A 23,254-nucleotide genomic window follows, 5' to 3' on the forward strand; every position below is an offset into this window, starting at 1 on the left:
AGAGTACAAAATAGACTTCGTGGCTTGGTGAGGGATGCCCTCTTCTCTTCCCTGAAACTTCTTTCGCACAGAAGAGACGTAGCGAGCCTATCTTTGTTCTATCGTTATTTCCATGGCAAGTGCTCGTCTGAGCTCCATTCTCTGGTCCCCCCTCGCCAATCTTTTTCAAAAGACACCCGACTAGCTGCAACCGCCATCAATAATTTCCCCCACTCCTTATCTGTTTCTAAATCAAAACGTGGATTCCATGAACAAAGCTTCTTTCTTAGAACTGCACGCCTGTGGAGCTCTGTTCCGCTTGCCTGTTTCCCTCCCGACTTACACCTGAATGTTTTCAAGTCCAACACAAATTCCTGATGAACCGGCCCCTTAAGTAATGACACTTTATCAGTTCTCCAATACTATTACTACACTATCCCATTGATTACTGTACACACAATAACCCTTATCCCCGAGTGGCTTTTGGGCCTTGATAAGTGGTGAACTCCCTGTAAAAAAATACCTTTGTTCTATAACAAAGCCGAGCAATAGCGGATTTTATGAAGCTGGGCAATATCGGGTTTTCGGGAAATACAAAGAACGGTTTTTTAGGTAAACGCGTTCCATTTTTAACTGGTGACGTAGGATGATGTAAGTTGAAGAAAAATTTGTGCAATGTTAATAAAAACGTTTTGTTTTGTGTAAAAAAAAAAACGATAACGCAGAGAAACATTCACCTGTCAGTAGAAGCAGTTGTCGACATTCTTTTGTCGTCGTTACAACCCGCCACCCTGTCTCTCCCACCTCGCTTTTTCTCTCCATAACCACAAGCTCGAACTGTCAAAATAAAGGCATTTTGTTTAGATGGTTCCTTTTTTGTTATTGTAAAACAAATATTGTTAAGTTTTGAGACATTGTGTTGAACAAAGATGGCGGCGTAGTTCAGATCAGTAACCAAGATGGCGACCAAGAATCAAATGTGGTCCGTGGCGTAGTTAACCTCTTAAGTTCTGAGATATTGTGTTGAACAAAGATGGCGGCGTAGTTCAGATCAGTAACCAAGATGGCGGCTAAGAATTAAATGCGGTCCGTGACGTAGTAAACGGCGAACTGATTGAATCCAAAATTCGACAATTTTTATAATAATTTTGGGACGTTTTCATTGGTTGTTTAGCACAGCCGTCGTTTATAAAAATGATTGGCGAATCCATTCGTCTCATACCCCCACCACTTCGTCTGATGGGGAAGGTCTCCTAGCAACTTTGGCTGCAGGGAGACAGGGTAGTACAAGTCAAGGATTCGTCACTTGACACTCAGCCCAACAGGTGAGGGGCCAGGAACTGGCCCACCACCTGTTGGACTGAGGTACACCGCCTGGGTAATACCTAGGAGGTCCACCCTCCCAGGCCTTACCACCGGGCTTTCCGGTGGGGCAAGTTTATTGCTTGCTGCCTGAGGCGCCTCGACCGGGGAATGCTGACGGGGTTACTCGGGCAATTTTTAAGGGGAGCCTGCGGGGTTCCCACTTTCCGGCCTTGTGCCACATATTGCTGATGTGGGCAGCAATTAAATATTTACCCCCATTACAAGTCAAAAACATTTTACAAATATACATTTGTACGCATTGTAAAAACGGAGTTGAAGATTTCATAGATTCATGTCAAGACAGACTCGCTCGTTATGCTGCATAGGGGCCATATATATAACAATGATGGGGGGACATTTATACAGTTCTGGGATGTTTCTTATAGCATATATTAGCGATGAGAGAGGGTGATAGATGCACAGTTCTTATATTTCTTGTAACACATATAGAGAGGAGGAGGAGGAGGAGGAGGAGGAGGAGAGATACATATTCTTGGGAGAGTTACGCAATGTTCATAATAAGATGTTTAACACATTACCTTTTTGATTTGTGGAATGACGACACATGACAACAGTTACAAAATATCGATGGTGATTCTTTATTTCATTGGACTGGTCGAGTGATGATGACGTCAGGAATTCACATTTGTTCAACATAGTTTAATCTTTCTACCCTTCGCTTCCAAAGGGGCAGCTGACCACTGACTGCCAACTGACTGGCCCTCCTGATCTCTGCTGACTAGCAGACTCAACTGTTCTGCTTCAACTGCTGCCCTGAGCTGACTAACTCTAGCTCCTATATTGAGAATTTCTCTCTTGCTATGACGTCAGACGTGTGTTTCCCAACGTGACCAATTCACGTGGTTAAGCACACGTTTTTCTAAACACACTTTTGACAAAGAATTCTCAACTGACCCATTTTTTTAACCTAACCTTTTTTTTACAATATATTTTTAATTTGTATTGTTCATTCTTTTTAGCTGACATTTTTAATATTCAGTTTCATAAAAGAATGGACAATCAATTCTTTTTACAATATAAACAATATCTAACTATTTATAATAGACTTTAACAATAGACCTTTTTAACATTCACATTTCTAACATTCTATGTCTTAACCTTGCTTACAAGGTTCGAGTCTCGGCTTATCCTAATCTCACTTTCACCCATCTAATGTTCTTATTTACATGGAAAGGAACAGCCCCCTTTCCTGTAAAAGTTATATAACCACTTGTCCAGCCAACTTAACAACAGATTTGATGTAAGTCTTCCGTTTTAGGTCGGGGTTAATGTAACATTTTCAATACCAAAATAAAAGCAAACATCTAGACATACATCCGGGTGTTTATACATGATGATCTTTTACGCGCTTTCCGCTTCTCTTTGTCGCTAGGCCGCGTTTCTATCCACGATTAACAGTTTACTACTACAGAAAGATTCCAAGTAAATCGAAATTACAGATTTCAGTAAAGCAAATCTCCCTAACGAAAATAGTGGCCACACATAATCATAAGTAACATCACGCATATGTTTTTGAAGTGCATTAGGGATATACTAACATTTCTTTTTTCTATGCAAAATTTGAATCGATGATCTTGTTAGAAAATAAGAAAATTGAATATGTATTAGCCAAAGACGATGAATAAACCAGCGTTTTTTTTTAACCTTTGCCTATTATTTATAATATACTACAAAAACTGCTACTCAATACTTATATTTGTGTAAAAAGATTTTTAATAACAAAATAATCGTCTTTATACATACGTTCTGCTTTTATACAAACTCTCTTCTTTTACAGTCGATTCCTTTCAGCGTCGCCGTTTCTCTTCGCTGCATTTCATAAATGGCTGTCAATCATCTCGTCTGTTTAACTAATAAAACTCTTTTCATTACCGCTGTTGCTTGGCCCTGTCGGTGGGACATTAGAATACACCGACTGCCCCCTGCAGAGGGTAAAAGTCCCTCAATGGGGGTCCTGGATATGACCTTAAACTATATCCAGTAGTGAGGCCCCAGCTTGCGGGCTTTGGGGAGTGTGGAGCCACCCTTTAATTACCATTGCTCCTAGGTCCACTCTGACCCGGAATGGTAGTACCTGTAAGGGTTCCAACTATGGGTTAAATAGAAACCGACGTGAAAACAACAAATATATTCTATTAAAAAATTTTTCTTCAAAATCTTTGGATTCGGCATTAAATAACCCAAAAAGGGTTGATATGCCGTAAAACAAAAACAACCAACTAACCAATTTTTTGCAACTGTAAAAATAAGCTTCTTTTCACACAAAAAGATGACAAAAGAAGACGTCTGCTATGAGTTTTCATAAATGGTTTCATTTGGAGAGAATTGACACTGGAGAGGGAAACTAATGTCATCTTAAAATATTTTGCTTTTTAAAATTAACGAAATGAGATATGCAGACGGACAGAGAGTCGAGGTAACATTCCAATAAGATTATTTCTACATTATTGGCCGTGGATCGTTCGCATAGCTTCTACCGAGAGACTCATCTGAAAACCTTTGATTCTCTCAGCTCAAAAAGATGTCATTCGTCATTGTTAGACTTTGTTTTGCCTACCGCTTGACCTGTCGCCCCTGCTTTGTCATCCATCTTTCATTCAAAGCTGAGATCGATTCTGTTTTACAGATATGGATTATTCTGACATGCACTAAGAGTGACTCTTGTCGAAATTCACACTAGTTAACCTAGTCGTTACTGACATAGTATCTAACGGTAAGAGTCGGTCCTAAGAGCTTAACAAGATAGATGGCTTCCTTGAAAAGAGAGTTATTCATTTCAACAGGTGAAATGAGTATCCGAGTGATGATGGTGAAAAGAGAGGAGTTTAGCTTTAGAGGCGTTAAAAGTGACAAGACATATCCCCCCACTGCACCACATGTTCAAAATCGAAAAAGAGGATGTCAGAAAGGTCTTGGTCATCAGTGATCCTCGATGTGCTGCCATAGCTGGTTGTGTGGTCCACGTAGATATCAACGAATAATCTTATGATATGATTTGGAAGATCACTTATGAAGATCGGGAAGAGGATAGAGCCATGACGGAATATCTGGGTTAACATTTTGAACTTTGAACTTCTGCTCGTACTTTAATAAGAGAAAAGATTTTTAGGGCATTTTCAGATATAAATTCGCCCATATTATTTGTAATCTTCGGACTACTGCTCTCCTCTTGAGTGTGATTTTCACAACGTTTCGACAGAAGTAACCTCCGACCTTCTTCAGGTGTTTCTTGTTGAACTGGAGAATTTGGACAAAATTTCGAACGGAATTCTTGATTTATATAACAGAGGGTAGCATGCTCTCGTTCCGTCAGCCATGGCAGAATAGAAGCCCTAAGTAATTTGTCGCCCACTCTAAGAATTGAACCTTTAACCTTCAGGAGAATATCACTTTTACAATTGGATTTTTCCAAGTACTATAACCACTGTGCTATGGATCAAGATGAGAACAGTAGTCCAAAGATTCCAAATGACACGAATAACCAATCCTCATCTCAAAGAAACGTAAATTGATTCAGCCAAGAGAGAGGGGAGGGGTCAGACAGAACTACCAGAAATCCTTCACTTTTCCCACTTGCACCAGGCCTTGGGGCGAGCAATCGATTCACACATATGAGGATGTCCTGTCTAACTGAAGAAAAGATCCCGTTACTCTCTAATGTAAATGGAGTCATTTCTCGACTTCCTCCAGTTACTGATGTCACCCTGACCTCACACCCATCAATGATTCGGCGAGGTCGTTGTTTGAAACAAATAATCCATTATTCTTTCATTCTAAAATGGGGGTCTAAGTCTGTGAAATTAGAAATGGTAAGAGAATGGCGTAAAGAATCGATCAACTCATAAACAGGCGTCTGTTTGGTCAGTTACCATAGCAACAAAGGTTTTCGTTCGACGAAATTAATGGTTTTATTTAGCAGCAATGTTTAAAACTGATTTATTTATTTATTTATTTATTTATTAATTTATTTTGTAACAGACATCGTCGACATCTATATATATAAAAGTGAAAATGTATGTATGTATGTGTGTATGTTTGGATGTCTGCTAAAAACTTTCGACAGACGCAACGAAAATTCACAAACTCGGTATCACAGCGAAGCTCCATCCTTTGCTCGAAAAATATCGAAAAATTGGCCAAAAACGTTAACTTTTTCACCCCGAAATCGACAATTTTCGACAGGGTCAACAAAAACGGTCCTCTCGTGACAATGACCGATTCTACGCATGCGTCAGATGACGTCGTGAACTGATTTACTTTAAATAGTTGAAAAACGGAACAAATTTCATGTACGTCGCGTTAGCTCAGTTGGTTAAGGCCTTGGTTCATTATCTAAACGTTTTGGGTTCGAATCGTGGTGTGAGATTTTTTAAATTTAAATATTGAACCAGTGTTATTTAAGCCATTTTTCACGTAACGTTCGTTTTTCTGCTTTTTTTTCTTTTTTAATTCGCTTATTCTTAGCGACATCCAAAAACACCCGGGTAAAGCCATTTTTCACATGTTCATTTTTCTGTTTTCATCGTTCGTTTGCCTTACGTTTTTGTGTGTGTGTGTGTGTGTGTGTGTTTTTTTTATTGTTTGATCGCCGCGTAGCGGGGAAAACAGAAACTAGCTTCTGCAACTTGACGTTGCTAATTTCGGTTTATAAACGTCAACTTAACACACTTATCAATTCATCTGTTCCCGTGGTCGAGATTGTTAGGTCACAGGGGGGGGGTTCCATTTCCTTTCCACCTCAGCGTCAAACGTTCGGGGTTCAAGCCGACCTTTATACTAAAACTATTTTTTCTTTTACACCTCCAAACAACCGGCCAACGTTTTTTTTAACAGGGTTGTTTTAATCTACCCCCCACCAACACACACCTCCAAACACTCGGGCAACGCCGGGTACCCCCGCTAATCTATAATATAAATCTCTGCTTTAATGTATGTATGTATGTATACTTATGTTTGTATGTCTGCCTAAAACTTTTGACAGAAGCGACGGATTTTAACGAGATCGGTATCATTTTTAAGATCGACCCTTCGGACAACAAATATCGAAAAATTGGCCCAAAATGTTAGTTCCTTCACCCTCAATTGGGCACCTTTTACAGGGAGGGGTTGCTTTTTCCGCCGATAAACATTCGCCACTTCCGGTTTGGCAATGGGCGCAACAGCTAACGCTGTACGGGTTCGAGCCTGCCTGCCTACTACCACATTTTTATTTTTTTATTTTATTTTATTTTATTTTTTGCTCAACCAAGACCCTTACACACACCTCTACTTTCTTTTCCGCTTTCGCGTCACGGGTCGAGCCTGTCTGCCTGCTACAACTTTTTTTTCTCAGCACACACCTACGGACACCCAGGCAACGCCGGGCAGCCAGGCTAGTCTATAATATAAATCTCATCTGTCTGTTTTAATGTATGTATGTATGTATGTATGTATGTATGTATGTATGTATGTATGCCTGCCTAAAACTTTTGACAGAGGCGGCGGATTTTCACGAGATTGGTATCGTTTTGAAGTGCGACTCTTCGGACGACAAATATCGAAAAATTTACTAAAAACATTAATTCTTTCACCCACAACTGGGCACTTTTCTATAGGAAGGGGTCGCTTTTTTCGCCGATATTTTCGAAAGTCATCCCCTCTTTTTGATTTACTAGCCTTAATTTAAACATTCGCCACTTCCGGTTTGGCGACGGACGCAACAGCAAAAACGTCATGTTTTCTTTTTTTTTCACGTTCTTTTCCTCTTCGCGATACGGTTCGAGCCTGCCTTCCTACTACCACTTTTTTTTTTTTTGCTCTACACCTCCAAACACCCGAGCAACGCCGGGCATCTAGGCTAGTTTATTTATAATTTTTGTTAAGTTCTCTTAGATTGAAAGCTGATAGTATTTTAGTTACATTTAATTTTTACTTTTATTTTTTTTACTTTCATTTGTTCACTAGCCTGGTTGCCCGGGTCTTTCGAGTTGTGTTTTGAGCAAAAAAAAAAAAAATGGTAGTGGGTAGGCAGGCTCGAACCCATACCGCGAAGGAGGAGAAGAACGTGAAAAAAAGTGACGTCTTTGCTGTTGCGTCCATCGTCAAACAGCAAGTTGCGAGCGGTTAAATTAAAGCTAGTCAATAAAAAAGAGGGGATGATTTTCGAAAATATCGGCGAAAAAAGCGACCCCTCCTTGTGGAAAAGTGCCCAGTTAAGGGTGAAGGAATTAATGTTTTAGCCAATTTTTCGATATTTGTCATCCGAAGGGTTGAGCTTCAAAACAATAGCTATCTCGTGAAAATCCACCGCCTCTATCGAAGATTTAAGGCATACATACCTTTAAACAGACAGATGAGGTTTATATTATAGACTAGTCTTAGTGCCCGGAGTTGCCGTTGCCCAGCTGTTTGGAGGTGTGTGTTGAGCAAAAAAAAAAGTAGTAGGCAGGCAGGCTCGAATTTTTCGATATTTGTTGTCCGAAGGGTCGAGCTTCAAAACGATATCGATCTCGTGAAAATCTGTCGAATGTTTTAGGCATGCATGCATGTATACATACATACATACATACATACATACATACATACATACATTTAAACAGACAGGTGAGATTTATATTGTTAGATTACATTACTACTTTTGGTTTACATGTTTTAAACTAAATATACAAACTGATAAACCCATTTGATTCCGTTTTTAGCGGTTGAAAAGAGTTAAGAATTGAACATTTTCAACTTGGTAATCGTAAGTCAGTTTGAAGTGCTCATCTACAGATGCACGAATACATATTCATGTGCTAAGCATCGTTGATTTTTAAGGGTTTAATTTACATCTGTCCTTCGCTAATACGGAAATGAATACGGCCGGAAAGCACTTTTTTTTTTATTTATTCTAGTTGATCGAATCAATCTTATATTTGTATAGTAAAATGTGACCAAGTTTTAATAGTGATTTATTCAGAAATATTTGAAATATTTTTATTTTCAATAATTTTTTAATTTAATTTTTTTTCATTTTATTCTCATTCATTTCTTTTCATTTTTAAAATAAAAATTATTTTCAATCATTTTTAATTTATTTTTTTCGTTTTATTCTCATTCATTTATTTTTTCATTTTTAAAATACAAATTATTTTCAATCATTTTTTAATTTTTTTTTTTTCATTTTATTCTCATTCATTTCTTTTCATTTTTAAAATAAAAATTATTTTCAATCATTTTTAATTTATTTTTTTCGTTTTATTCTCATTCATTTATTTTTTCATTTTTAGAAAGAAAATTATTTGCAATCATTTTTTAATTTAATTTTTTTCGTTTTATTCTCATTCATTTATTTTTTCATTTTTAAAATAAAAATTATTTTCAATCATTTTTTAATTTAATTTTTTTTTGTTTTATTCTCATTCATTTATTTTTTTCATTTTTAAAATAAAAATTATTTTCAATCATTTTTCAATTTTATTTTTTTTTTGTTTAATTCTCATTCATTTATTTTTTCATTTTTAAAATAAAAATTATTTTCAATCATTTTTCAATTTTATTTTTTTCGTTTAATTCTCATTCATTTATTTTTTCATTTTTAAAATAAAAATTATTTTCAATCATTTTTTAATTTTATTTTTTTCGTTTTATTCTCATTCATTTATTTTTTCATTTTTAAAATAAAAATTATCTTCAATCATTTTTTATTATTTATTTTATTTTATTATTTTAATTCTAATTTGTTTATCGATTATCCACCATTTTTCTCTCAGATTGCAATCGGATGCCAACGAAACTTTAACACATGTGAGCCGCACAGTCCGGTCAACTTGGAGTTCCGTAAAAATCCAGGTGGTCGAATTTGGGAACACATTCTACCCGTTTGCCTTCCTGACAACAACGTACTGATGAGTTGTCGGCCGGACATCCATCACAGAGCAAGCGCCCTGCATGCAGACGAATATCCCAGGTGGACCAGGTACACGTTGAAACTACCCGAAAAGCTACATTCTGGGTAAGCATATTAATACGTTTTTTCCTTGTAACTTTTGGCGGGACGGGGACCTGTGGTGTGGTAATGACATGTATGAGAATTCATAGTCAGTAAGAATTAATAACTTCACTCGCAATCTAATTTCTATTCTCTACTTGAAATCATTGAAACGAAATGAATTGATAACAAAAAGAATCTATCTATCTCTATATATATGCATCTATCTCTCTCTCTCTTTCTATATATATATATATATATATATGTGTGTGTGTGTGTGTGTGTGTGTGTGTGTAATTATTTCCACAGCCAAATAACATCGCAGTCTACAAGAGCCATGATAGCCGACAAATCAGAAGTCCAAGACTCGAGTTTCGCCCTCATTTGGGCTTATCAGTTAGATATACCCGAACCCGAACAATTTCTTGTGTGCAGTGCGTTTGCTCAGTTGGCAGAGTGCTTGCCTCGCATGCAAGAGGCTCGGGTTTCAAATCCCGGGTTCGGATATGTCTAACTGATGAGCCCAAATTAGGGCGAAACTCGAGTCTTGGACTTCCGGTTTGTTGCCTGTCATGGCTCTTGTAGACTGCAATTTGTTGGACTGTAAAAATAATTATATAATCCCTCGCATTCTGAATATATATATATATATATATATATATATTCTCACGCAGAAAATTGCCGAAATGCTTTTAAAAAAGTGGTAGTCGGTAGGCGAAAGGTCTAGAGATTATGACAGATGAAGCAGAGTTTCGTAGCTCAATTCGATCAACTTGTACATGGTCGGTTTAGCAATATGTGATCGGGCATTGTCGTGGAGGAAAATTGGGCCTTTTCTTTTCACTAATGCTGAATATTGTTGTCGAAGTTTATGATGCATTTCATATATTCGTAGACAATACTTTCCCGTCATAATGGTTTCGCCTGCATTCCAAAAACTGTAATAGACGAGACCGGTTGCAGACCACCAAACGGTCAACATGACCTTCTTTTGGTGCAACTCTGGCTTTGGGAAGTGTTGTAGAGCTTTGTCAGTGTCTAACCACTGAGCTGAGCATCGTCGGTTGTCTTAAAGAACCTACTTTTCACCACAAGTTACAACCCGGTCGAGAAACGATTCGTTCTTGTTGCGTAAAAGAAGGGAAAATGACACTTCATAACAGCATTTCTTTTGGTTACCGTTCAATTTCTGATGCACCCATTTATCAAGTTTTCTTTTTTTTTTTTGTCTTTTCAATCTCTCTCAAGTTGTTGGAAATCGTCGTATACATTACGTCTAATTCAGAAGCAACTTCTCGAGCAGTTGTACGTAAATCTATTTCGACTAAGTCGACTAAGGCTCTTAATTGATCGTTGTCAACATCCGATGGCCGACCATTACGCTCATCGTCTTCAAGACTTTTGTCGCCGTCACGAAATTTCTTAAACCATCATTGTGCTATGCATTCAGTAGTGATTCCTGGACCAAACGCTTCATTGATATCGCGAGCTGTTTCAGCTTAAATTGAAATAAGAAAATTGTGCGAATTTGCTTTTTACCCCTCTTGGATTCAACGTTCTGAAAAGCAAACATTATTGTTTTAAAACGATTGTAATTCAAACGATTAAATAGAGCGAAACCCGCTCTTTAAAATAATATATAAAGTAAAGGTATTATAACGAAAACTTATTTGAAAATTCATCATTTGAAATCCAAATTTAAAATTCCGCAAGAACTTTCTTCTAAACCTAATATTTATCTCTCTCTCTCTCTCTCTCTCTCTCTCTCTCTCTCTCTCTCTCTCTCTCTCTTTGTATATATAACACTCTTCCGCTTTATCTCTTTCCTCTTCTGTCTTATATATATATATATATATATATATATATATATATATATAATTTCTCTCCGTTCTGTTTTAATAAGGGAATATTTCTGTGTCTATATTAAAATGGAATATTTTTTCTTTCCGTTTTATTATCATCAGTTATTATTGAGATTAAGCCTCTTCTTCTTCGATCATAAAAATAAACGTGCATACCTGATTATTGGAGGGAGCCGAAGGGGGCCGAAGGGGGCCGAAGGGAGCTTCAGGCTTGTGGTACTCTTTTCCTGCTGCCTGTTTTCCTCCTGCCTATAACTTTGATATTGTCCAATAGGCATCTCTTGTCTTTGTGAAAATCATTTTCCATTCTTGTTATCTCCTTGCATCAAGTGGTTTCACGCCTTGTCTTAAGCGATTGCCATATAAAAATAAACGTTCTTGCATTTGGAAATAATAGAAATATTTCATCGGAAGAGAGAAGAGGAAGTTTTACGGATATCATCACTCGTTGAAAATATATCCAAATAACCCCACCATCACTCACTACCTGGAGACTAATACAAACCTAGATTCGCCCCTTTAGTAGTTTGTATATTTTTATTAGTAATATTGTTTTTATGGTGTGCTTCTTTTTTTTTTTTTTTTTTTTTTTTTTTCAGCACTACTCAGATCCGTTGGGTGCAGAAACATTGGGTTGGTACGACATCACCCCCTTGGGCCATAGATGACATTTACATTGGCGAGGCGTGTCCTGACATGTGCAATGGACGAGGAGATTGTCGCAACGGCCATTGCGTTTGTGACCCAGGAGCATATGGTTAGAAAAGAAAATATTGCTATTTATTTTTATAGTTTTTTTTTGGGGGGGGTAAAGGGGTTTGTTTTTTTTTAAGTTTTTGGTCTTAAAATAACCGTTTAAAATTGATAGACCATTAAACGCAACCGATCAACTGATCAACCTATCAACCAACCAACCAACCAACCAACTTCGCTTTCTCTCTCCCCCTCTTATATTTGTCTCATCTCTCTCTCTCTCTCTCTCTCTCTCTCTCTCTCTCACACACACACACACACACACTCTCTCTCTCTCTCTTTCTCTCTGTCTATCGTCTCTCTCTCTTCTCACGCATACTTTTTGTGTTCTCTCTCTCTCTCTCTCTCTCCCTCCCTCCCTCCCTCCCTCCTTCCTATTTCTCGGCCTCTCTTCACCAACACCAATTTTTTACATGTATATTTTTATATTGTTTCTGCTTTCTTCCTCAAACGCAGGTAAAACCTGTGAACCTGCACGCGACAGTCTCCTGCAGCGCTTGATCGATTCTTTCGAAGGCGCCATCTACATGCACTACTGGGAATCTGTCCGTGGTGGCGGCATTGGAATCGGATGTGGCGCCCTGCGTCCGCACGCCCACGGCAAATCGTTGTATTTCAACGGGTGTGGTCAACGACACGCTGTTACGCAGCCATTAAATCTGTTTACCGGAGGGTTAGTTTGATTTTTTTTTTCTTCCATATTTTTAAAATTAAAACCCAGCGCGATCCTTAACACCTAAAAGTTTATAGAAAAAATTTGTATCTGGTACAGTTTGTGACCCGTGTTAAAACCGATGTTTCGTCGGTATCTTCTAGTTGTTTACGTAAACAGCCGAGAGATACCGAATGAAAACGATTCGGCCTCAAACTCAAAACGAGGTGACGCTATCAAACAAGAAATATAATTAAAAACATTTAGTAAAGGAAAAAACATTCATCGCGTGTAAATTCTTTTGGCAAAGAAAACATAATAAAACAACTGTCATATTTTTTCAATAAAGATTTTATTCAAAAGAAAGTTAAAGTTTAATTATTGCTTTTTGTTTTTGAGGAACCATTTTGTTTTCTTTGTATTCGTATACATTTTGAAACAAACCGCATATGTTATAGTTAGGTTAGGGTATCTCTTCTGTAGATATATTTGTATTATATATATATATATATATATATATATATATATATATATATATATATATATATATATATATATGTAGCTCTCTTTTTGTTTTATTTTACTTCAGTCGAAGTCCTCAGAAGTCAAGGGGCCCACAACCTGGGGCTAACACTTGAACTCTATATGAGATACATAAATATTCGAATGTTCTATTAAAGTTCTTTAAATCTCAAAGACTGAGTTTGTAAGAAATTGAGAACATAATTTTCCTCTCCCCATTTAAGCATTTTCATGCGTTGTAGAACATCTTTTATTTTGATCTCTTGGTCTTACTGGATTCCAGGACAAGAATTTATCTAGTCTGGTGGAGTATCCAGCTTCGTGCTTTTACTTGAGGTAACATCACTTGGAGAAGGTGCACCATTCCTCATAAAAGCTAATATGGGTTAGCCATAGTGAGGAGATCTTATTTGGGCAGCGAATACTATGTGATTTTGAATATTTGGTCAGGGTTTACTTCTAGGGAAAAAATATCCTCATACCAGGTTGTTCTGACAAACTCACTGTACAGAGAGACCTAAGACACTCGAGGATAGTGTCTAGTAGGCATTCAAGTTCTCCCCTGGTGACGAGGATGTGATACATACATATATAGTCTTGGAAGTTTTTAACCTTTAAAACTATACAAAAAAAATCATTTTTTATCATTCGTTAGAAAACTATTTAGTCAGTAAGTCATTTAATAACCTGCAATCACTGCATCAACTTGCTCTCTCGAATTCACTATTGTACCAATGAAATTTAAGGGATCATCAGTTGTTTACCATAAAACACTGTTTCGGGGATTTAAACACAAAACAGTATATTATATCATGCCAGGTTGTTCTGACAAACCCAAGTACAGAGAGACCTTAGACACTCGAGGACAGTGTCTAGTAGGAATTCAAGTTCTCTCCTATTTATATATATGCACTTAAATATGATGTTTTCAGTTATCCAGATTTCGTATATATTATTATATAGTCGTGATTTCAAAAGAAAGAAAAACGTATTTAGGTGCCATCAGCTAGAATCGAAACCGAAACTCTAGCATCCAGAGCTGGTAACGTTACCACTGTACCAACGTGACACGCATATGAATTGATAAAAAATTCAAAATAAACTAAAATGAATGTACAAAATGTTTAACGATTTTATTTTTCAATGTTAACCCATTTTTGACCCTTAAAACAATTTTAACCCATTTTTGACCCTTAAAGCAATTTTAACCCATTTTTGACCCTTAAAACAATTTTAACCCATTTTTGACCCTTAAAACAATTTTAACCCATTTTTGACCCTTAAAACAATTTAACCCATTTTTGACCCTTAAAACAATTTTAACCCATTTTTGACCCTTAAAACAATTTTAACCGGCTAATACTCATAAAAGAACAGTCCGTAAAAAAAAAAAATCCACTTATTTGAGGCCCCTAGCGCCGCTCTGCAACTTTTAGTTTCGTAGGAGATAGAGTTTGAAAATATGGAGACCGACAGACAGACAGACAGACAGACAGACAGACAGACATATAGTCGTTTAGAGAGAAAGAGAGAGAGGGGAGAGAAGTTCGTACTAATAATTAAATATATAAATAAATAATAACATTCGGTACGGACCCAACAATGAAAGATCAGATTAGAACACAAAATTGGATTTATAAGACCATAAAGTCCAACCTTGATCGCCCTGCGGGGTTTGCAGCGCAGTGGATAGAGGGGTTAAGTCTACAGTTTCAGGTGAGCATTGTCTGAAGATAGTGGTTTCAATCCTACCCAAAGCAGACCAGAAGATTAGCTGGCGAAAATTTGGTGAATCAACATCTATGGAAGGCAGTAATTACTGGGGTCATAGTTTTAACAGTCGGCATTTCTATCCGGTCCCGGTTAATCACCTGAAGAAGACCAGAGGATGAGTTGGCCGAAATGTGGTAGAGTAACAACTATAAAGATGAGGATAACAACAATCCGCAAGAAAAAAAAAGAATGAAGTATGAAACCTCGTGAAAAGATTTTAAAATTAAATTAATAAAATTAAAAACTAAAAAAAAAATTTAATAAAAATTTTCTAAAAAAAATGAATAAAATTAAATAATAAAATTAAAAATGAAAATAAATTGAATTAAAAAACAAAAAATAAAAACAAAAATAAATAAAATTAAATAATAAAATTAAAAAATATAAATGGATTGAATTAAGAAATTAAAGACAAAAATAAATAAAATTAAATAATAAAATAAAAAATATAAAAATAAATTGAATTAAGAAATTAAAGACAAAAATAAATAAAATTAAATAATAAAATTAAAAATATAAGAATAAATTGAATTAAAAAATTAAAGACAAAAATAAATGAAATTAAAAAATAAAATTAAAAAATAAAAATAAATTGAATTAAAAAATAAAAGACAAAAATAAATTAAATTAAATTAATAAATTAAAAAATAAAAATAAATTGAATTAAAAAAAATAAAGACAAAATGAATGAAATTAAATTAATAAAATTAAAAAATATAAATAAATTGAATTAAGAAATTAATGACAAAAATAAATTATATTAAATAATAAAATTAAATAATAAAATTAAAAAAATAAAAATAAATTGAATTAAAACATCAAAGGCAAAAATATATTAAATTAAATAATAAAATTTAAAAAATAAAAATAAATTTAATTAAAAAATTAAAGACAAAAATAAATTAAATTAAATAATAAAATTAAAAAAAATATAAATAAATTGAATTAAAAAATTAAATAATAAAATTAAAAAATAAAAATAAATTGAATTAAAAAATAAAAAAAATAAATAAAATTAAATTAATAAAATTAAAAAATATAAATAAATTGAATTAAAAAATTAAAGACAAAATTAAATGAAATTAAAAATAAAATTAAAAAATAAAAATAGATTGAATTAGAAAATTAAAGACAAAAATAAATTTAATTAAATTAATAAAATAAAACAAAATAAAAAAATTGAATTAAAAAATTAAAGACAAAAATAAATTTAATTAAATTAATAAAATAAAAATTAAAAAAATGGATTAAAAAATTAAAGACAAAAATAAATAAAATTTAATAATAAAATTTAAAAAATAAATATAAATTGAATTAAAAAATTAAAAACAAAAATAAATAAAATTAAATAATAAAATTAAAAAATAAAAATAAATTGAATTAAAAAATTAAAAACAAAAATAAATAAAATTAAATATTAAAATTAAAAAATAAAAATTAATTGAATTAAAAAATTAAAGACAAAATAAATAAAATTAAATAATAAAATTTTAAAAATAAAAATAAAATAAATAAAATTAAATAATAAAATTAAAAAAATAAAAATAAATTGAATTAAAAAATTAAAGACAAAAATAAATAAAATCTATAAATATAAAAGCGAAAATGTATTTATGTGTGTTCACCTTTCTGTATGTCTACAAAATGCTTTTTTCAGAGAAGCGATCGCTCGCTTCATAACTTTTTAAAACTTTTTATATCACATATAAATCGTAATATCTCAGAGTTAACAACGAAGCTCGCCTGTCTATTTAATTTGCTCGATTTTGGGAAAAATATTCAACATTTGTCGCTCGCCGCATGTGGGTTAGTCTTTTTTCTATAACATCTTGGGAAAATAAAAATAAAAAAAAAGCATTCCACAGTAAATGAAATACTATCATACTATCCCGCAGTCAAACTTGACCTCATTAAGTCATTAAAACGGGCACCTGCCAAATCCAAGTAATTAAATAAATTCAAACATGTTTCCGTTAGCATCTCGCGATGGGGCAATCGTTAACGTCGCACGTTTTGTTTTTTCATACTTTAATTTACAACTTTGCCTCAACGGTTCGGGTTCGATCCTCATAATTACTTTTCTTTTAACCCCCCACCCCACCCCGGAGTTTCCACACACAACTCCAAACATCCGGGCAACGCCGGGTACCCCTCGCTAGTTAAATAATAAAATTAAAAAATAAAATGAAATAAATCATCTTTGTTCTTCAAATCTGTTAAGTACAAACAAGTAAAAACGGTATATCGATCCAGCACTACTTTATACTTTTTTAAGCCTCAGTATCAATAATGCCAAAGGCCATTAGCATAAGTTTCCTTTAGTTTCGTAGGCATAAAATTTGTATAAAAACCTATGTCTACAGCACTCCCTGTCTAATCGTTAATTCGTACTAGCTAATAATAAATTCACTAGCCAACCTACCCATTTGAATGTTTATCACTTAGAGCGATATGATGCGAATAGAAATTGTTCTTTTATCTAAAGTCTTCTTTTTTTTCTTAATATTTCAGCAAAATCATTTTTGTCCTACAAATCGGTTGCCAAGCACAAACGATAGATTGCAACGTAAATTTGAAATCTCCGCAGTATTTCCGTGGCGTTCTCTTACAATACAGTGACAACAAGGTAAATAATTCCTTTTTTATAAACTTGCTCCACCATCTTTTTCACATACAAAATTTTTCGGGCCATCAGATAGCGTTTTGAAAAAAAGAGACAAATACATGGCCACTCGTTGACCCAGGTTGACCTTAGAAAAACAAAGGTGTAACCAGTAAAGGCTAGCACAGAAATGTTAGCTACCAAAGGAGCCCATACCAGTCATGATGCTTGAATCTTTCTTGTGAGCCTCACGGCTTTTATATTTGTTTAGGTATCATTGTTTTTCATGGTCTTGTTGTTGTACGTGGAAACACTAAATCTACACTTCATCTGTAATCCTCACACAGCAATAATGTTCATCTCTCTTGCAGAAATAATGAATATATATATATATATAATTATTTGCTATAATAATTATTAAATACTTACAGACACTAGTGTTTCATCCCAAAAGGATGAAACACTAGTGGAAGGTGTCATGATTAACAACAGTCGATAGATTCGAACCCGGCAACAGAAGCCATATCTGGCTTCATTAGCAAGGACCTAATCCATTCGGTTACCGTTAATTGCATGAAATACTGTTGAATTTTAAACATTTATTTTGAAATGCTTTTTAACGTCTGTCAGAGTGATCTAATCATTATATGATGATCTGCACATATTAGCTAAATTGACCGACTTTATTTCAACTGAAAGTGCTCAACAATAAGAAACGAGTTTCTTAAAGGAGCTGACAATTATTTACTATAATACTTATTAAATATCTACACACACTAGTGTTTCATCCTTTCGGGAATCATCATTATATATATATATATATATATATATATATATATATATATATATATATATATATAGTTAGATAGATAGATAGATAGATAGATATATATATAGATATATATAATGTACTAGCAAGGTGACCGTCTGTGAATTTTTGATTAAAGAAAATAATCATTTTATACCAAACACTTAGTTTAAAGCAAAGTTATCTATAAAAAAAAAGTTTTATTTGAAGTTTTATTATTTCTACAGTGAAATTCAAATGTATCTTTTTATTTCGACAAAGAAATCATCTTTGCTTAGCTTACGATTTTGTTTTTTCTATAATCAATTATAAAGTTTAATTAAAGTAACGTAATATTCCAGTTTTATATTTAAAAAATAATAGATATTTTAAAAAATATACACACGCACGTAAATTTTCTAATCTTATAAATAAACTTCTTTTCCAGTTAACGAAAAAAAAAAACATTAGGAAATTTACATGCGGGGTTTGAACCTACATACCACGCCATGAAAAAAAAAAAAACACGCTATCAACTTACCCATAGTAGAATTTTCATGGCCCGTTGTTCTATCATTGTTGCTAAGCGACGAAATGGAAAACCTTGGCTTTACCGATGATAGATAAATTAAAGTAACGATATCGATTATCGGTAATATTCTGAGACAAAACTTAAGTAAGATCACTCCCAAACTTATCCACTAAAATTCTGTAAATTTTTAAGAAAATCTGTTCAGTCGTTTCGAAGTCTATAAGGAACGAACTTACACACGCACGCGCGGATAAAGTTGCATTTATATAATTGTAGATATATTACTAGCAGGGTGAGCTGACATTGCCCGAGATTGAATGATAATCAACGAATGTTTCACACTCCCATATTTTTATTGTTATAGAAATCGGTGAAATCGTCCATATTTTTTTTTAATCAAATCGATTGATTACCTGCTCTAGCTGGGGACTCATCGCAGTGCACCAGGAAGAAGCTCCCATGCCTCTTGCAGTGGCTTAGTTCATAATACACTGTAACCTACATTGCACTGTAGAGAACCTACTGTTTATTTTATAAAATTATTTTTATATATAATGGCTTGAATTAAAGTTTAAAAAGCCAAAAATCAGGTACCATACTTCAGTTGTACTCGAAACAGAAATATTCATTTTGAAGATTTTGCAGAAAGGTGTCACCGTCCTCCTACATAAAGCGCCTGGTATTCCCAAATGGTAACCCATCTAGTACTGACCAGGCTCAACGTTGCTTAACTTCTGTGATCTAATGAGAACCAGTGTGACAATCGGATTATGTCGTATAATTGCAGTCGGATGATGAGAGACTTGACTTTTTAAGAGGACAAACCTACAAGTATTTGTTGACATTCGACTTGAAGACGACCATGTTGTAGTCTGCAGTGAGACAGTCTAGTAGCAATGTTTTGCAAAGATGAGAATTTTTGGAAAAAAATAATGTTCATGGAAATTCCATTTGGTTTTAGATAAATAAGGGAAAAATGGAAAGTCATTTGCGGTTGTGGCAGCAAGATGTGGTATGGGTGGAAAGATCTAGAAATAAGCGGCTATGATTAGTATGTGCCCGCTGCAAGGAAACGATGGCACATGAACCTAGAATCATTTGAGTGTGAAGCGAGAATAGTTATGCCCAAACATAACGCATATCAATGCGTATGAGAGAATCAGCAGCAGCTGTAGGATGGATGGCAAGCGATTGAATTAGCAGCAGGAGTAGCGTTTGAACGCATATGCAAATTAGGAAGTATTGTGAACTGGCGCGAAAAGAAAAAAGGACCACGTGGTCGGGGAGAAAAGAGTCAACACAAAAGGAAACAGGCGGGTAAAATGAAGGCAAGAATTAGCTGGCTGAAACTAGCGTGCGGTCGGAAGAAAGAGAAACGCGAACCAGGTTAGATGGACATGTGGCAACGAGAGACATCTTAAGTGATGTCGAGACGAGGGAGTAAAAGTAATAAATGCTTTTATTTAAAAAAGAAGGAAAAAAATGCCGATTTTTATTTATTTCTTTCCAGTTTTATTTTTTATGAATTTCTAAAGCAAAGTGTAACAGCCACGTTACAATGTAAGTTTAGGTGCTGTTGGGGGTCCAAAATGGCTGAATAAAAGGAGACAGATTTTTCTGCGTAAGGGTCAGTTTTGTTTTGGACCCCATGTTGTTCCCATGCGTTTTTGATGGGTCTTGCTTATCGTCTCATGTTTTGATGAAAAGAATAAACAAAGACTATTGCTACGACTATAACTGTGATATTACGAGCGAACCTCCGCCAAACCCGACAAGCAGCAAAATCCCACCCCTTCACAGAAGAGATCCCTAGATGTAAGAGAGCCTTCTACTCCAGTAGTTTTTTTCCCCAGAACCGCTAGACTTTGGAATTCCCTTCCGGGTTCCTGCTTCCCCAACTGTACTGACATGCAGAAGTTCAAGTGTAACGTGAACCAACATCTTGCTGCCCAACTCCCTACATAGTACTCCTGTAGCTTATATCCCTGATAGTAGCCCCTTACATCAAAGTAGCAATGTGTCTTGTTTGCGGTGAAAATGCAAGGAAAAAAAAAAAGAAAACATCGCCAATGTCGTTGATGAAAAGAAACTCATCTAAATGTCGTTGATTCATTCCCGGGTTTCAGCACCCAAAACAAACTCATCTTTTCAAATTCTTTTGCTATTTAGATAAATGGTATTCAAGAACAATATAGCCCAGATACAAAATTCACAAATGTTTTTTGGTCGATTTTTAAAATGATTTTATTTCAAATAATAAAACTTTTGGGAGGAAAAACTTTTAACAAAAATACATTTGAAATGATATTTAAAAAAAAAAACATGTTTTAAAAAATAAACATATTTTAAAAAACCTTAACAAAAATACATTTGAAATGATATTTAAAAAAAAAACATATTAAAAAAACTTTTAACAAAAATACATTTGAAATGACATTTTAAAAAATAAACATATTTTAAAAAACCTTAACAAAAATACATTTGAAATGACATTTAAAAAAACATATTTAAAAAAAAAATTAATCGTTTTTTACATGGCCTTTCCCTCTTGGATGGGGTTCAAAAAAATTTTTTCAATCTAATACATCCCACTTTGTCAACTCAGCTCCAACCCCTGTCCCATCACCGCAATGTTGCATCTGCAATATTAAACATATTTAAGAAAAAAAAATAATAACCGTTTTTCATTTTATCATAAATAGTCATTTTGTCATAAAAAAAGAAACATATTTAAAAAAAAAAAATTAACCGTTTTTCATTTTGTCATATTTTTCTTCAGGGTGTTGAATGGAAACTACTTGCTCGTCACGAACCTCGGGATTATTTAAACGCCAAACAAGTTGCCTACGATATTCCAAGAGACTTAAGTAAGGTCGGCGTGCAATTCCGATGGTGGCAACCAGAACACGGCGGTCAAGGTCACGATCAGTGGGCGATTGATAATGTAGAAATATTAGCGTAAGTATTCTTTCCACGATTCTCTCTCTCTCTCTCTATCTATCTATCGTCTCCCCCTTATCACTTTCATCCACCTACGACACCCCTTTCTCTTTCACTTGTGATGTTATGAACCGATTTACCTCCCCTGGAATGACTCTAAATTAGAAGGTACTAAAATGGCTCTTTCTTTTCCCAAACAGTTTAATAAAGCAAGCCTTTCATGTTATTTTTTTAAATTGTTTTTTACTCACATTCACCCTTAACAAGGCATATCGCCACTTGGGCGTAAGGAGCTACTATGTGGGACCATGGCTAGGAAAGATTAACAAGATGTTGGTTTACATTACATTTAAACTTCTGCATATCAGTAAAGTTAGGGAAGCAGGTAGCAGGAAGGCAATTCCAAAGTCTAGCTGTTCGAGGGAAGAAACTATTAGAGTAGAAAGCTTTCTGGCATTTATGAACCTCAACTGTGAAGTGGAGAGATTTTGTTGCTAAGTGGGTTTGTCGGGGATATATACGTCGAGGGGACACGAGTGTAACGAGTTCATCAGAACATATTCCATTAAAATATTTGTAAAACAGGCACAGAGATGCAACATTGCGGTGATGGGACAGGGGTTGGAGCTGAGTTGACAAAGTGGGACATATTAGATTAACAACTCTTTTTTGAACCCTAAGAGGGAAAGGCTAGTGGTGGATGCACTAGCCCAAATGTGGCAGCACTTCTCCATGCATGGGCGAATGGTGGCCTTGTAGAGATACAGGATACTCTCAGGTGTGAGTAATCTTCTAGCTTGATAGAGGGGCCCACCTTCTTTGCAGCAGCCTTTGCAATGTCGTCAATGTATTTGTTCCAATTCATATTGTCTGCAAATGTTAGGCTGAGGAGTTTAAAGGAAGAATTCTCAGGTAGTGTGTTATTTTTCATGGATATAGGCGGTTGGAGAGGCGTCTTGTAATTTTTAAAGGAGAGCAGCTTCGTCTTACTAGCATTAAATGTTACCATCCTTTTGCGGCCACATTCCACTACGGTCTAGAAGTCATTTTCTAACGATTCTGGCATTGTCTTAGATTAATGTATAACCATTCTTCCCTCATGCATGTTATAGAGCGTTATATCATCAGCAAATATACCCATCTCGGACACAATGTTACCAGGAGATCGTTTATGAATATCAGGAATAATAGTGGTCTAAGGATCGATCCCTGAGGCACTTCCGCATTAATGTTATGCTGCTTGGATGTACGTCCATCAATAACAACCTAGATGGTCTTATTGTCTAAGAAGGATCTAATTATATTTAGTATACGTCCAGTTATACCGTAGCATTTAATTTTCATTAGCAGCTCTTCGTGCTAGACTTTGTCAAAGGCCTTGGATATATCAAGGACTACAGCCCTGGCTTCGCCCAGTACATGGTATATGCATTCATAGATGACTGTTAAAATATCTGCAGTAGAATGACATTGCCTGAATCCATACTGTTTGTCAGAGAAGATTTTCCTTTACGAGGT

At 34.8% G+C, this 23,254-nt stretch overlaps 1 protein-coding gene across 1 annotated transcript in view; it reads left to right on the plus strand.

The window, feature by feature from the left end:
- LOC145243755 (reelin-like) overlaps positions 1 to 23,254 on the plus strand; it is a 64,294-nt gene that overhangs the window by 37,340 nt on the left and 3,700 nt on the right. Inside the window, exons 10-14 of the mRNA XM_080106799.1 lie at positions 9,096 to 9,337; positions 11,775 to 11,932; positions 12,385 to 12,601; positions 17,387 to 17,501; positions 21,576 to 21,754. Coding sequence (XP_079962925.1) covers positions 9,096 to 9,337; positions 11,775 to 11,932; positions 12,385 to 12,601; positions 17,387 to 17,501; positions 21,576 to 21,754 — 911 coding nt within the window. The remainder of the gene's footprint in view (positions 1 to 9,095; positions 9,338 to 11,774; positions 11,933 to 12,384; positions 12,602 to 17,386; positions 17,502 to 21,575; positions 21,755 to 23,254) is intronic.

The sequence above is a fragment of the Euprymna scolopes genome, chromosome 22 (genome assembly GCF_053919585.1).
Source record: "Euprymna scolopes isolate OS-2025 chromosome 22, ASM5391958v1, whole genome shotgun sequence".
Classification (NCBI taxonomy): Eukaryota; Metazoa; Mollusca; class Cephalopoda; order Sepiida; family Sepiolidae; genus Euprymna; species Euprymna scolopes.